The sequence below is a fragment of the Canis lupus genome, chromosome 10, assembly GCF_011100685.1.
Source record: "Canis lupus familiaris isolate Mischka breed German Shepherd chromosome 10, alternate assembly UU_Cfam_GSD_1.0, whole genome shotgun sequence".
In the NCBI taxonomy this organism is placed as follows: domain Eukaryota; kingdom Metazoa; phylum Chordata; class Mammalia; order Carnivora; family Canidae; genus Canis; species Canis lupus.
In genome coordinates, this window is record NC_049231.1 from 62,791,014 (window position 1) to 62,806,101 (window position 15,088).

General features: G+C 43.5%; 1 protein-coding gene across 1 annotated transcript in view; it reads right to left on the bottom strand.

Moving 5' to 3' along the window:
* The window catches only part of USP34 (ubiquitin specific peptidase 34), a 243,185-nt gene extending 231,489 nt beyond the window's left edge, over positions 1–11,696 (bottom strand). Inside the window, 1 exon segment of the mRNA XM_038551363.1 lies at positions 11,562–11,696. Within this exon segment, the coding sequence (XP_038407291.1) occupies positions 11,562–11,604 (43 nt within the window). The 5' untranslated portion in view covers positions 11,605–11,696.
* Positions 11,697–15,088: the final 3,392 nt, after the last annotated feature.

Genomic DNA, 15,088 nt, shown 5'->3' on the forward strand with positions numbered 1-15,088 from the left:
TTGTTTTTTTTAATCAGTGAAGTACCTTTTTATGACTGGGGGTGGTAAGCAGGCTGTCACTAAAGGACTGACAGAATGTGAAATATCCAAGTAGATTCAGAAAGCAGGAAAAACTACCACACATCCAGCCTACCCTTGATTTCCATTCCATTACCTACCTCCACCAATCTTAAGATTTTTCAGCATTTTAACAATAAGTATTGTTAAAGTATGTGCAAAAGTAAGTATTGATCCTTGTATGTGCAGGCACTATGAAACTTCGTTAATAGGGACGCCTGGGTGGCTCAGTGGTTGAGCATCTGCCTTTGGTTCAGGTCATGATCCCAGGGTCCTGGAATTGAGTCCCACATGGGGCTCCCCACAGGGAGCCTGCTTCTCCCTCTGCCTAGGTCTCCTCCTTCCTCTCTCTCTCTCTCTCATGAATAAATAAAAATACTTAAAAGAAAAAAAAAGACCCATAAAAAAAGAAACAGTGAATAGTCGCAACCACAGAATTTGTCTTATAAAATTCAAAAACATAAAACAACAAAAATACCTAACTCTAAACTGTAGAAAATGCTACAAAGGATAAGAACCAGAATTACTTTAGGGGCACTTGGCTGGCTCAGTCAGAGGAGCATGCAACTTTTGATCCCTGGATCACAAGTTTGAGCCCCATACTGGGTGTGGAGAATCAATTAATAAATAATTAAATAAAGTAAAAACTTAAAAAAAAATCAGAAATACTTTACATTGTATGTTCAAGAAAGGCCTTTCTGAAAAAGTAACATTTAGGTTGAGACTTGAAGGCATAGTAAGGTGATAAATACCAGGCATGCATAAAGGCTCATCATGGCAGCAAATAACATCCCTGAGAGAAAGCACAAAGCAAGGGAATGAGGCTAGCAGTGGCTACATCACAAATAGTGGTAAACCATTCCACTTCCCTTATTCCCAACAACTATTCCGAGCAGTTAAAGGCCCAATTCAATCTTCCATCTTCCTTGAAACCTTGCCTAATCCACTTAACCAGAATTAATCTCTCCATAGTTCCTTTGTCAGTTTTTCATGAGTCTTCCAACTCCCATCGTCAAGCTTCTCAAAGAGAGAGAGAGAGAGAGAGAGAGAGAGAGAGAGAAAACAGGGAGAGAGGGAGAAGCAGACTCCCTGCTGAGCAGGGAGCCCAACTCAAGGCTAGATCCCAGGTCCTGGAGATCTAACCTGAGCTAAAGGCAAACACTTAACCATCTGAGCCACCCAGGCACCCCTTCAAAATTATTTTAAAAGCAGCTACACCGTGTTCTCCCCAAAAGAAACCTTACATACAACTCCAATTTATAAAACAAATTAAAGTAAATTAATTTTTTAATTTTTTAAAAGGGAAAAAGTTCTGAAATCCCCTTCACTTCCGTGAAATAGCAACAATTACATTCCAAGAACTGTTTACAAACCAAAAATCATTACTGAAAATCCTGAAGAGGAAAGAATTAAGGCCAAGATCCTGTGGCTTGCCACCAGTCAAGTCCCTCTAAAACAACAACAAAAATACATTTCATCTTCTCTACCAGGATGGCATAAGATTCTATCACATTGATATAATCAAAATAGGTCATACATATAGAATTTCCATGTTTTATCATATTGGTTTCTAAGGCAAAAAAAAAAAATGACATTGTTTTAAGTTACTTAGTGTCATTCCAATTTTTTACCATCATTTCACTCACTACTAAGTGATTATTCAGTAGTGGAAAGTTTCTCTTCTATTTCCCAAAATAATGGGGAAAAAATAACCTAAAACAATACTTGCCAATTTCTGCTCTCCAGGAAACTCAGCTAGAGCTTCACAATCACACACAACCAAAACTGTATCACCTTCACTGGATGTAATCTGCCCAGACCTGGAGATTTTAACACCACTAACAAAACTCTCACCATTCCTCACCAATCTAAAGATTAGATTCCCGCTTAATATAGACTTTATCCTACATGTCTGGTGACTCCTCTTAAAAGAGAAATAGGCAGGCACCTGGGTGGCTCGGGTCATGATCCCTGGGTCCTGGGATCGAGTCCCGCATCGGGCTTCCCATAGGGAGCATGCTTCTCCTCCTGCCTATATCTCTGCCTCTCTCTCATGAATAAATAAATAAAATCTTTTAAAAAAAGGGGGGGGGGTAGAAACAAGGTATGATTAGAATAAAACAACTTTGTTCTGACCAATACCACCACTGCTGTATTATGCCACTCCATCAAACAGTGGGCCCACTAACCCCTTAATGATACTCTTACTTTGAACACAGCTTCAAAACCCCTATTGTCTTAGCATTTTCTTAAGTCTAAATTTATTCTGAGTTTTTGCTCCTATATTCTTACAATCATCATTGGTTACTGAAACTTTCTCAGTAATCAGAATATGGTTTATGAGTCTGACAAGCAAAATTACCCAGAATAAAAAGTATCTATTTTCTTATGGTGGTTTAGAACCAGTACACTGCTACATTGCTAAAACAGCCCCACAGACCTAGGAGTCAAACTTTAAGACTATAAAGCCAATATACTGATGCACTATTGTTAAGTTTTAGCACATTGTCAAATTTCCTTCCAGACATGCTGTATGAGCTACTCAACAATCTGACTTCACAGACCATATTCAAGGTAATATTCATTTTTTTTTAAATTTTTTATTTATTTATGATAGGCACACAGTGAGAGAGAGAGAGAGAGAGGCAGAGACACAGGCAGAGGGAGAAGCAGGCTCCATGCACCGGGAGCCCGACGTGGGACTCGATCCCGGGTGTCCAGGATCGCGCCCTGGGCCAAAGGCAGGCGCCAAACCGCTGCGCCACCCAGGGATCCCTCAAGGTAATATTCAAACAATAACACAAAGACTTCCAAAAACCCAAATGCCCATCAACAGAGGACTAGTTAAGTTACAGTAGGACCAAATAATGGAAGACTACACTGAAGCCATTAAAAATTATAAAGTGGATGTTAACATAAAAAGATGCCTATATCTTAATAAAAAATGATACAGAAATATAGAGCATGTAATTTGCTTTTTACATAAGTAGTATGTATTAGGAAAGTTATAGAAACCAGGAATGACTTAAGAGATGCTTATTAAAACATGGACAATTTCTTTGATAAGCAGTTTCAGATTTTCCTAATTTTCTTAAAAGTTTTTTTTTTTTAATTTTTATTTATTTAGGATAGTCACACAGAGAGAGAGAGAGGAGAGAGAGAGAGAGGCAGAGACATAGGCAGAGGGAGAAGCAGGCTCCATGCACCGGGAGCCCGATGTGGGACTCGATCCCAGGTCTCCAGGATCGCGCCCTGGGCCAAAGGCAGGCGCTAAACTGCTGCGCTACCCAGGGATCCCTTTTCCTAATTTTCTTTATAATTTTCTATACTATTTGATTTTTTTTTTCCCAAAAAAAAATCTTGCAATGCATCTTAATTTAGAACAGAGTTGCTTAGGGTATTTTTCATAAGCATATACCTAACAATTCATGAATAAGGTAATAAAAAGCAATAGATATGATACAGTCCTCACCTACAGCATACTTCAGCCAGAAACTCATACCTAAACCACTACTGGTTAGGGGCACCTGGCTGGCTGTCAGTGGCACATGTAACTCTTGACCTTGTGGGTGTGAGTTCAAGCCCCTTGTTGAGTGCAGAGCTTATGTTAAAAAATATTCAAGTTATTTTCTTTTTCAAGTTATTTTCGATTACAGGCCCAAGAATACTGATTTAACTAGACAATCCCATCTTTCTTCTACAAAAACCTTTCATTACCTAAAATGCTCACCTATCCTCTACAAGGCACTACTTTAAGGACTGGGAAAAGAAAACATGACCCCTGACTGTAAGGGGCTCATCATCCAGCAAGGAAGGCTAATGTTAACTTTAAAAAAAAAAAAAAAGAATGCCAAAACTCTGGGATCAGGTCCCACATCAAGCTCCCTGTAGGGACGAGCTTCTCTACGTCTCTCCCTCTCTGTGTCTCTCATGAATAAATAAAACCTTTTAAAAAAATTTTTTTAAAACGGAAAAAGGGCTATATAATGAAAGTACATATTCTAAACTAAAGGATATAAGTCATTTCAAGAGAGGTTGGGAAACAGTTAAGAAGGCCTCACCAAAAAAGTGGGATTTGAAGCTAGGAAGAGGAGTTTGGCCCAAACTCTGCTATCATATACGTCAGGCAGAGAAGTTAGAATTTTATTCTTCAAGCAATGAAGATCTATGATGGTTTAAGCAGGTCATATGATAATCATATACCGTGTTTTAGAAGGCAACTCTGCAGAAGAAGCTGAACAATAAAAAACATTTTTTAAAGACCTATAATTAAAAACACCAAAACAAACAAACAAAAAAGAACAGAAAAACAGGAAAGGGGCGCCTAGCTGGCTCAGTCAGCAGAGCATCCAACACTCGATCTCAGGGCCCCACACTGGATGTAGAGACTACATTTAAAAAGGTGTGGGGAGGGGCAGCCCCAGTGGCGCAGCAGCGCCGCCTGCAGCCCAGGGTGTGATTCTGGAGACCCAGGATCGAGTCCCACATCGGGCTCCCTGCATGGGGCCTGCTTCTCCCTCTGCCTGTGTCTCTGCCTGCCTCTCTCTCTCTCTCTCTGAATGAATAAATAAATAAATCTTTAAAAAAAAAAAAAAGGTGTGGGGGACATGAAAAAAATGGATGTGGTGAATACAACCAAGAGATGCTATGGTTAATAAATGAGCAACTCGGGGATCCCTGGGTGGCTCAGCAGTTTAGTGCCCTGCCTTCGGCCCAGGGCATCATCCTGGAGTCCAGGGATCCAGTCCCATGTTGGGCTCCCTGCATGGAGCCTGCTTCTCCTTCTGCCTGTGTCTCTGCCTCTCTGCCTCTCTGTTTCTCTGTGTGTGTCTAATGAATGAATAAATAAAATCTTTTAAAAAATAAATAAACGAGCAACTCATAAGGTAATCACATAAAACATTAAAACCTGAGAAGTAGGAAAAAACACAGGCAATGTATTAAAAAATGCAAATAGCCAATAAAAATACAAGTGTTTAAACTTACCAGTAACTGGCTACTACAACTTTCACCAAAATAACACTTTTTCAAGGATAATATACAGTACAAGTAAAGTGCCCACATTATGCAGACAATGCTTAAATAATGGAAATCAGTATATCCTTTCTGAACAAGTAGACAACAAAAGATGTTTATATTTTTGACACAGTGATCACTTATACAAACCTAGCTAAAAAAACACAGTAATGTAAATAAAAGATTTATGTACAGGCTGCTCATTTGCAGCATTATTCGTAAGAATTGGAAACAAACATACAATAGGAAAATATTAAGTCTTGTACAAAATGAAATACTGTACAGACAAAAAGTATATTTTCAAAACAGGTTAATAAGGAAAACAATCAAACAAAACATTGGGTGAAACAAACTACATGGGCAGCCTGGGTGGCTCAGCCAGCAGTTTAGCGCCGCCTTCAGTCCAGGGCCTGGTCCTGGAGACCCGGGATCGAGAGTCCCATGTCGGGCTCCCTGCGTGGGGCCTGCTTCTCCCTCTGCCTGTGTCTCTGCCTCTCTCCTCTGTCTCTCATGAATAAATGAATAAAATCTTAAAACAAAACAAAACAAACTACATATTAAACTATATATATCACATTCTCAAAAATGTAAATGTAAAAAATAAAAAATTAAAAAAATGTAAATGTGTGAGTGCCTGGATGGCTCAGTCGATTGAGCATCTGCCCTCAGCTCAAGTTATGATCCCAGGGTCCTGGGATAGAGCCCAGAGTGAGGCTCCCTGCCCAGTGGGGAGTCTGCTTCTCTCTGCCCCTCTCAACTCTGCCCCTGTTCCCAGTTCATGCTCACTCTGTCAAATAAAATCTTTTAAAAAAAAAATTGTAAATGTGTACCAAAAATATTTCAGAGCATCAACAGGAATCATCAGTGGATGATTAGATTTACAGTTTTCAGATTGTCTACAATCAGAATATGCAACGTTTATAATTAAGAAAATTTTAAAAAGAGAGGCAACTCATTTTTCTCAGGTCTGTCACATCTTGGTCAAGCCATTATTGAAAAAGTTCCTTTCTCTTTCTGAAAATGTAAAAAGTCTTACTAGTACACACTAACACACACATTAGAAATACTTTTAAATCAGATATATGGGTATTATCATTAAACATACAAGAAAAATTAATGTTTAATGAATATAGTGCTAAAGCTAATTAACAATTACCACTGACAATGCAGATAACCTACATTAACATACTACACGTTTTTAGTACTTTATGGTTTCTAAGTTATAAAAATATACGAATTGAAATCATGAACAGGGACGCTTGGGTGGCTCAGCAGTTGAGCGCATCTGCCTTTGGCACAGGGCGTGATCCGAGGGTTCTGGGATCAAGTCCCGCATCAGACTCCGGGTGGGGAGCCCGCTTCTTCCTCGGCCTATGTCTCTGCCACTCTCTGTCTCTCATGAATAAATAAAATCTTAGAAAAGAAATCATGAACACTACTTCAAATATTAATTGGTTTAAGAGGATATACACTGGGACGCCTGGGTGGCTCAGCGGTTGAGCATCTGCCTTCGGCCCAGGGATTGATCCTGGAGTCCCGGGATCAAGTCCCACATTGGGCTCCCTGCATGGAGCCTCCTTCTCTGTGTCTCTCATGAATAAATAAAAATCTTAAAAAAAAAAAACAAAAAAAAAAAAAGAGGATATATACTTAGCTAGATCACCAAATAATAATTCATAATTTGGAACTTTGTACTGTAAAATCAGATTTCCAATTTTAAGAATCACTTCAAATTTTAGAAGTAGAGGTCAACCAAAAAATATTAATGAATTTAGTGCCTATACTCTTAATATCAAAAAGACTCTAGAAATGTATGATTAATTAAAGGGCTCAATGCTAACAATACTTAGATTCCATTCAGCTACTTAAAGCTTTTAAATTCCTACTACAATTACAATGGCATTATGCCTGAAGTTGTGAAAATACATAAAAATATACTAATTTTGGGGGCAGCCTGGGTGGCTCAGCGGTTTAGCACCGCCTTCAGCCCAGGGCCTGATCCTGGAGACCCGGGATCAAGTCCCATGTCCGGCTCTCTGCATGGAGCCTGCTTCTCCCTCTGCCCGTGTCTCTGCCTCTCCCTCTCTCTCTCTCTCCCTGTCTCTCATGAATGAGTAAAATCTTTAAGAAAAAAAATACATATTAATTTTTTATTCTGTCAATTAAACAGGACACTCACAATTATGTCTACCGTTCAAACAGATCGTCATAAGGTTTACAAAGCACAGTATAACTGGTAAGAGCATAGCCTTTTTAGCCTGACCTAAGATTAAATCCTATTCAAATCCTGACTCCATCAAATACTCATGGGACTCTAACCAAGTCATATAAACCCTAAATATTGGTTCTCTTATCTGAAGAGGGTGATAGAGTACAGTACCTACCCTACCTCAAAGAGCTGATAAAGTATTCAACACAAACTGCTCAATATTCTGCTTTAAAAATAATGCAAACAGAATTATTCTGCAAATACTGCTATCACAGTATCTTGAGTTCAAGCTTAGATAGGACTACTAGCTAAATAAGTGACAGGTGACCTTTATCTGGCAAACCATTTAGCCTTCCTGAGATTCAATTTCTTCACCTCTAAAACTTAGATACCAATACTTGCTACTGCCCATCTCCAAGGATAATGAGAGACAAATAACTGGTCTACTTTGTTTAAATGCTACAGTTGGCAAACTGTAATTCACTACACACACCCATAGGATAAAAATCTACATTTAAAGCCATTTTCAGTCTTCTCTCAGAGAAATCTACTTTATCAAGGCAAATAATGACCTCAATTTACTACTGAGCTAGCTATGGTGGTAGTCCAAAGCGTAACTTCAGACTTCCAACTTCTCATCAACACCCAGAAATGCTTTGGACTCAGTGAACTGGTTCACAAAAACAGCTAGAAAAGCTGTGTATATACAAATTCAACAGAGTTAGCAAAACAATATAAACTTAAAATTATTTCTTAAACTGAATGCAAACCCACAAACTAATAGCAGCCAAATTAACTCAATACATTCCTAAACTAAATTCAACCTCACAAACTGATAGTAGCCAAATTAACTCAACACATCCCAAGCCTTTAAAATGTCCTTTTTAAAAAATAAAGCACTGAAAGGAAAAGAGAAACTTAAATATGTTGTACTGAGATTGGTTATTCTAACACTACAGCCAAACATTACTCCGAAATGTAATTTTCAAGTTTTAGGATATCTGTCAAGACTATATTTGAAAAGGCGATATGGGGGTCCTTATTATGGGGTTCTTAGCCTGGTTCCTTGGACAGGCTTCAATGGGCCCTTAAATCGCAGGCAAAACTATGTCTGTATACCTGGTGAGAGTTCACAGCTTCAGATTGCCAGCTGGAGCAGAAGTATAAGGTAATATTCTCTCATCAAAAACTGATGACAGGGATCCCTGGGTGGCGCAGCAGTTTAGCGCCTGCCTTTGGCCCAGGGCGCGATCCTGGAGATCCGGGATCGAATCCCACGTCAGGCTCCCGGTGCATGGAGCCTGCTTCTCCCTCTGCCTGTGTCTCTGCCTCTCTCTCTCACTGTGTGCCTATCATAAATAAAAATTAAAAAAAAAAAAAAATTTGAAAAACTGATGACAGAAGCAGACTATAATCTTTTGTTACCAACTTTCAACTAAATTGCATTCTGCCAGATGTTTAAATAAACATTTGAAGTCCTGTTATCAAAACCTCTGTGCATATCAGATATAAAGCAGTACTACTGCATTCTATCTACCCTTTCATTTAAAGCACAAAATTTCTTTTAAGTTTCATCAGTGTTGGTAAATTTGAAAGAAATAGGTTTTTGGTGTGTGTTTTTTGATAATTCCTTTTCAAAAATCAACTTGAAACACATCACCCAAAAATATAATTTTATTTCTTCTCTTGATTAAACTCTTACAGGGCATCATATTGGGAGAAAAATTCTGAGCACATTATTTGGGGACTTTTAAGTCTGATTTTCTTTTTTTTTTTTTTTAATTTTTATTTATTTATGATATTCACAGAGAGAGAAAGAGAGAGAGGCAGAGACATAGGCAGAGGGAGAAGCAGGCTCCATGCACCGGGAGCCCGATGTGGGATTCGATCCCGGGTCTCCAGGATCGCGCCCTGGGCCAAAGGCAGGCGCCAAACCGCTGCGCCACCCAGGGATCCCCTAAGTCTGATTTTCTAATCAAGGATGAGTTGATCTTCATCTTTGCACAACCTCTGGGGAATAAAGTATAGACTTACTTATTTTGAGCAAAATTTCCAGAAAGAGTTATAACCTACCTCAACAAGTTTTATCAAATTCCAACCATCATGCTTATATCTAGTCACGGATTAATGTTAGTATAATGAGATAAACTAATACCCTCTGTTCTCAAGAAACTTAAGCATCTTATGTTTGGGATACCAGAACTACACAGAAGAAAAATGAAAACAATTTTAAAACTACAGGAGAGGGAAAGAAAGAAAGAAAAGAAAGGAAGAAATCTGCTTGTAATAGTTTGGTATAACCTACCAATAAAATTGCTGAAGTAATTAAAAAAAAAAAAAAGCATCATTCTGAGATTAGTGTTTAGGAGGCAAATTTTTAAACTAAGCTTTAAGGGAAATACTAAGAAATCATCCTAAGTATTTTTAGAGATCACTGGCTTATACATAAATAGAAAATCCTTATTTGTTCATTAAGACAGGTTTCTTAGAGGATCTCCATGGCCAAATTCTGTGAACCTGCTTCAACTAACTGTATATAATTAAAGTAATAAAAGCTAAATTCTACTTCAAGATTCTCTACAAAGTTTCCATAAATCCACTGCATTTTTGAGAGCTTCTAAACAAAGTTCTAGGGGTTTCCCAAATAATTTTCAATAGGAACTTTGATCATGTCTCTTCTCAAAAGAAAACAAAGATTAATAAACTTTAGTTTCTTAGATACTATGTTTAAAGTTGGTTTTCCTAGTTACGTTTAAAATAACTTAAAACACCAAAAAATTATTAAAGTAGTTTTTTCTTATATTAGAGAGCAAAGATATACTTTTCCCAACTTAATAATAAACCATAATTACACAACTTACGAGATATAAAAGTTTACTGAAGTACTAATGACTTTACCTACATAACCACCATAACATAAACCACCTGCACCAAAAGTAAAAGTATCTCAAAATACATACAAGTTACCTTAAAATTCAAGGAAAATTTAGAATCAACACAAATATTGGAAAGTACAGTTTGAATATGTGCAAAACCTGCTTCCACCTGTCAGAAAGTAAACACACAGTTCAATGTAAACTAGAACCATTCCACTTTTACTATTGCCCTGGGTTATTCAAGTGAAATTCAAGCACATCAATGATCAAGTAAAATTCAAATACAAACAAGAGGACACATTTACAAAGCCATGGTTTTAAAAGAATGGCATTAGAAAAAGGGGTAGTAGTTTGGAAGTTTTGGGAAATATCAGAACACAAATCCAAAACCCGCATAAGCAGTTCGTAAATGAGCATTTTCTCAACAATCAAGTTTTCGTAAATTAATCTTTTATCTAATGCACCTCAACCAACTAGGCCTTTGGGCCCAGAAGTAGCTAAGTTGCAAATACAGTCTGTTTCTTTAGGCTCAAATACTATCTTACAAAGGTCGGAAATAAAAGAATCTGGCTTAAAAAAAAAAAAAAAAAAAAAGAAAGGAAAGAAAGAAAAGAAAAAAATCAGTGTATGCTCTTTAATAATCAAAAGTATAAGAAATAAGGTCTTTCATTCCAAGAGACAGGCCATGAGAATCCTGGGATGGTATCCGTAGTACAGTGCCCTCCTTGATAAAAATCTACCATTTAAAACGGCGAATGGTACACTAAGAAGGAACATCATTAATTTAAAAAAAAAAAATTTTTTTTTTTCTTAATTTGAAAAGGCACGAAGGTTCCAACCGTGACTACTACAGTTCAGATTTTCATCTATTTCGGGGCTGGCAGAAGGGTTTAATACACCCACACACACCCCCCCAAGGGAGGGGAAAACCACCAACCTCCTCCCAGGGAGTTTAATGAAAATTAAGCAGGTAGAAGAGGCCTCCTCGGCAGCACGCTGAAAAAGCCAAGAGGGCGGCCGGAGGGCCGAAAGGTTCGGACTGCGGAGGAGAGCCGCGTCCTCGGACCCACCTCCCCTCACCTTCCCGGCAGGGCGAACGCCGCCAGGGCTCATTAGCGCCTTCGTTAATTGACACCTGTAATGAGGAAACTTTCCGAGCCGGGGAGGCCGCCCAGGCCCGGCCAGGCCGGAGCTCCGGGGCGGCCCCGCCGCGGGCGCCCAGGTAACCGGGCCGGGCTGGGCCCGAGGCGCCGCGGCGACCGCGCCACCGCACCTTCCCGGGGCGCTAGGCCCGCACGCCGCCCGGCCGGGCCGTCGCCTCCGCAGGCCGCGGCAGCGCGGGGAGCGGCGCGGGGCCCCCCAGCCCTGCACCCCCACAGGCCGCCGCCGCCGCGGCTACTTACTTTCATTTAACACCTCCACCAGGTCTGCGCAGTTCTCGCACATCGTTCGGCCGCCGCCCCCCCCCTCCCCCGCTTCGGATCGCACTGACTGATCCCGGCCGGCGGGGGGGAGGGGAGAGAGGCGGAGGAGGGGGCCGGCCGGCCGGCGGGGCGGGGAGGCGACGAGGGCGGGCGGCGGCGGGGACGGGGCGGAGAGCAGGAGTATGGGGGAGGGGGCCGGCGGTCCCCGGAGCGGGCGGGGGAGAGGAGGGGGGCGAGGGGAGGTGCGCAGGCCGGAGGGGCGCGGAGGCGCCGGCGGCGGGGAAGGGGGGGAAGGACGGGGGGAGGGGAGAGGGAGGGAGGGGGCGGGTGGGGAGAGAAGCAGCAGAGTCACTTCACCGACCAGACGCCGCGGCCACCGCTGACGCCGCCGCCATTTTAATAGAGCGTTCGGGCTGCGCTCGGCTCTTTCCGCCCGAGCGAAGGAGCCGACGAGAAACGCCTCGCGCTCTCATTCCTCCGCCTCCCGCCCTCTCTTCGCCTCCCGCCCTCCCACCGCTCCCTCCGCACACACGCCGCTCGCCCCACACCCCGCCGCGGCCGGCTCGCCGCCCTCCCTTTCCTCTTCCGTCCGGCCTCCCCGCCCTCGGTCCACCCCCTCGCGCGCTCGCCCACCCCGCCCAGCCCGGATCTCTGTCAGCGGCCGGAAGGGAAACGCGAAGCCAGCGCGGCCGCGGGGGGAGTCCGGGTGAGTAGGGGAAGATGGCGGAGGCGGCGGGCGGCTCGCGGTTGCGCGGCGTCGCCCACCGCGGCCCAGTGCGCGGGCTGCGAGGCCCAGCGAGCGCCGGGTCCCCCGCGCCGGCCCGCTCCCCGCCCTTGCGCCTCGCCATCTTTCCTCCGGGCCCACGAGGACGGCCAGCGGGCGCTTTCTCCCTCCCCGCGCTCGGGGCCGCGGGGGGGCGGAGGAGGCCGCGGCTCGCCGGGCGGCGGGGCCCGAGCGACGCTGCAGCCCGAGTCGGGGCCCGCGGCCCCTCCCCGCGGGGCCGAGTGAGGATGGAACAGCCCGGGGGCGGCGTCACCTGCATCCGCGTGGACCGCCACCCTCGGTTCTCCGAGGCTCGTCCGCCCTCGAGCCGTCAGACACCTTGACGTGACTAGAAATGGCGGCGCGAGGAGCGCTCACATGGCGTCTCCTCCCCTGTGCGCGAGAGGGCCCTGCGCCAATTGCCCGTCTACGGCTCTTCACCTGAAATAGCGTACTTTCGCCCCTCAGCGAAGCGCAAACCGCCGGGGTATTGAGGTGGGGAGAGAAATGAAGAAGAGCAGGTGAGGGAAAGGGGACGGCCGGCTCGGGCCGGCGTTGGGAGAACCTTCCTCCCGCCTGCGCTTCACACCCTCGCCGCCTCCCGAGCGCGGCCTGTTTGACGGAGCTGCGGCTGCACAGGCCGAAAGGGAGGGTGGGTCCCCGCCGTGAAGGCTGTGAGCCGAGCAGCTCTTCAGACCCGGTGGGTTCTCTGGAGGTCCTGCCCCGCCGTCTCCCCATGCCGGGCCCACCTCCGCCCGCCTCCTTACCTGCCTGCTGCCCGACCCTGATGCCGTCGTTTCTGCCCACCTGTCGACAGTGTCGGTTCGCAGCTGTAGAGCCCCCCCTGCCATCATCTTCCCTTCCCATCATTGCTCCAAAACGTGGGTGTCCGCAGACCTGACTTTGCCCCTCCACCCTTCGGGCATCCGTCGCCACCGGCCAACGGGGGAATTTGCCAAACCCAAATTTTGTTGTGTTTTTTCAGGTGGCAGCTAGAGACTTGGAACTTCGGGAGGAAAGCCGCAAGGAATACTCGTTACTGGTTTAAAACCGTCATGGTAGGGCTGCACCTGTGTCTTGAGTCCTTGCCGGTGAAACGTGAGCAGAAATCTGCAGAGCGGATCTTTGGGACAGAATTGCCCATTACTAATAGGAGAAGGGACAAATTGAGCAGACGTTCCCCTTAACCCTTCTTTCTGTCTGAAACACGGTCTTGATTTACAAAGTGATATAGCATCTGTTGTCTAGTTTTTGGGTTTTTTTTCACAATGAAACCACGAACAGGATAAACGCTAACTATAAAGTTGATAATGCAGAAAAGTAAGGCGTGAGCCTCTAATACATCCTTGAGCGGCAGTTCCCCCAGACTGCTTATGTCTGTCCCATTTTCTTTAAGCCACTCTTAGGTTCCCATTATTTGGGGCCAAACACATTACTGACACAGAAAGTGAGAACAACTGCTACCATACATGTGGAGTATTCCTAGGATGTGTGGAAGCCACAGTTTGATTTTAAATGCTTAAGGATGTTTTGCTTCCTGGTTTTGTTTTTCTTTTACAAAGTTCAATGATACTTGATTTAAAATGCTTTAAGGGGAGCCGGGTGGCGCTGTCGTTAGGCGTCCCAACGCTTGGTTTCAGCTCAGCTCTTGATCTTAGAGTTGTGAGATCAAGCCCCACATCAAGCTTTACGCTGAGTGGAATCTGTGAGAGCTCTCTGCACTTCCCACTCATGTGCATTCTCGCTCTCTCCCTCCCTGAAATAAATTTTTTTAAAAAATAAAATCCTTTGAGAATCTAGAGTATTATTGTCATAAATGATCATTGCTCCTCAGTCATCACTTCAGGGCTCAACAGACTTCTGTAAAGGGCCAGATAGTAAATATTTTAGGCTATATGGACACCCCAACTTTCTCAACTACTCTGTTAAAAGCAACTGTGGACTATATAATGGAATAAGTTTGGCTGTGTTCCAATAAAACTTTACTTACACTGAAATTTGAAATTAATTTTGTCCCATATCACAAAATACTATTTTTCTTTTGAGATTTTCAACTATTTAAAAATGTAAAACCATTCTTAGCCCACAAACCATTCAGAAACATGTAACTGGCCAGATTTGGCCTGTTGGTTGTAGTTCACTAACCCATTATCTACTCCAACTCCTTGTTAGCACATAAACGCATAGAAGACCATGAAAAACAAGACTGCCTGCCTCCTAACTAGAATCTTAACTCTTCTGTACTGATTTAGTATATGTATCAATAAGACCTTATAGTACATTTGAAGGATGTGCATTCTAAACGTATGGGGCACCTGGGCGACACAGTCAGTTGGATGTCCAACTCGATCTCACCTCACGTCTTAAATCTCTTGGTTGTGAGTTGAGGTCCCACATTGGGGGGCTCCACACTGTATGGAACCTACTTTTAAAAAAGAAGGGGCAGCGCCTGGGTGGCTCAGTGAGTTGAGTGTGGACTCTGGATTTCCATTCAGGTCATAATCTCAGGGTTGTGGGGTGGAGCCCAATAGGCTCCATGCTCCACAGGAAGTCCGCTTGAGAGTCTCCCCCTCTGCCCCTCCCCCCATTGCACCATGCATTTTCTCTCCCTCTTTATTTTTTTTCTCCCTCTTTAATAAATAAATAGTGGGATGAAGCAGAATCTCTGCTGAAATATTCCTAGATTCTTTTAAATCTTAATTTTCCAACTAGTAATCAGCAATCCCCATACACCTTCAATAGC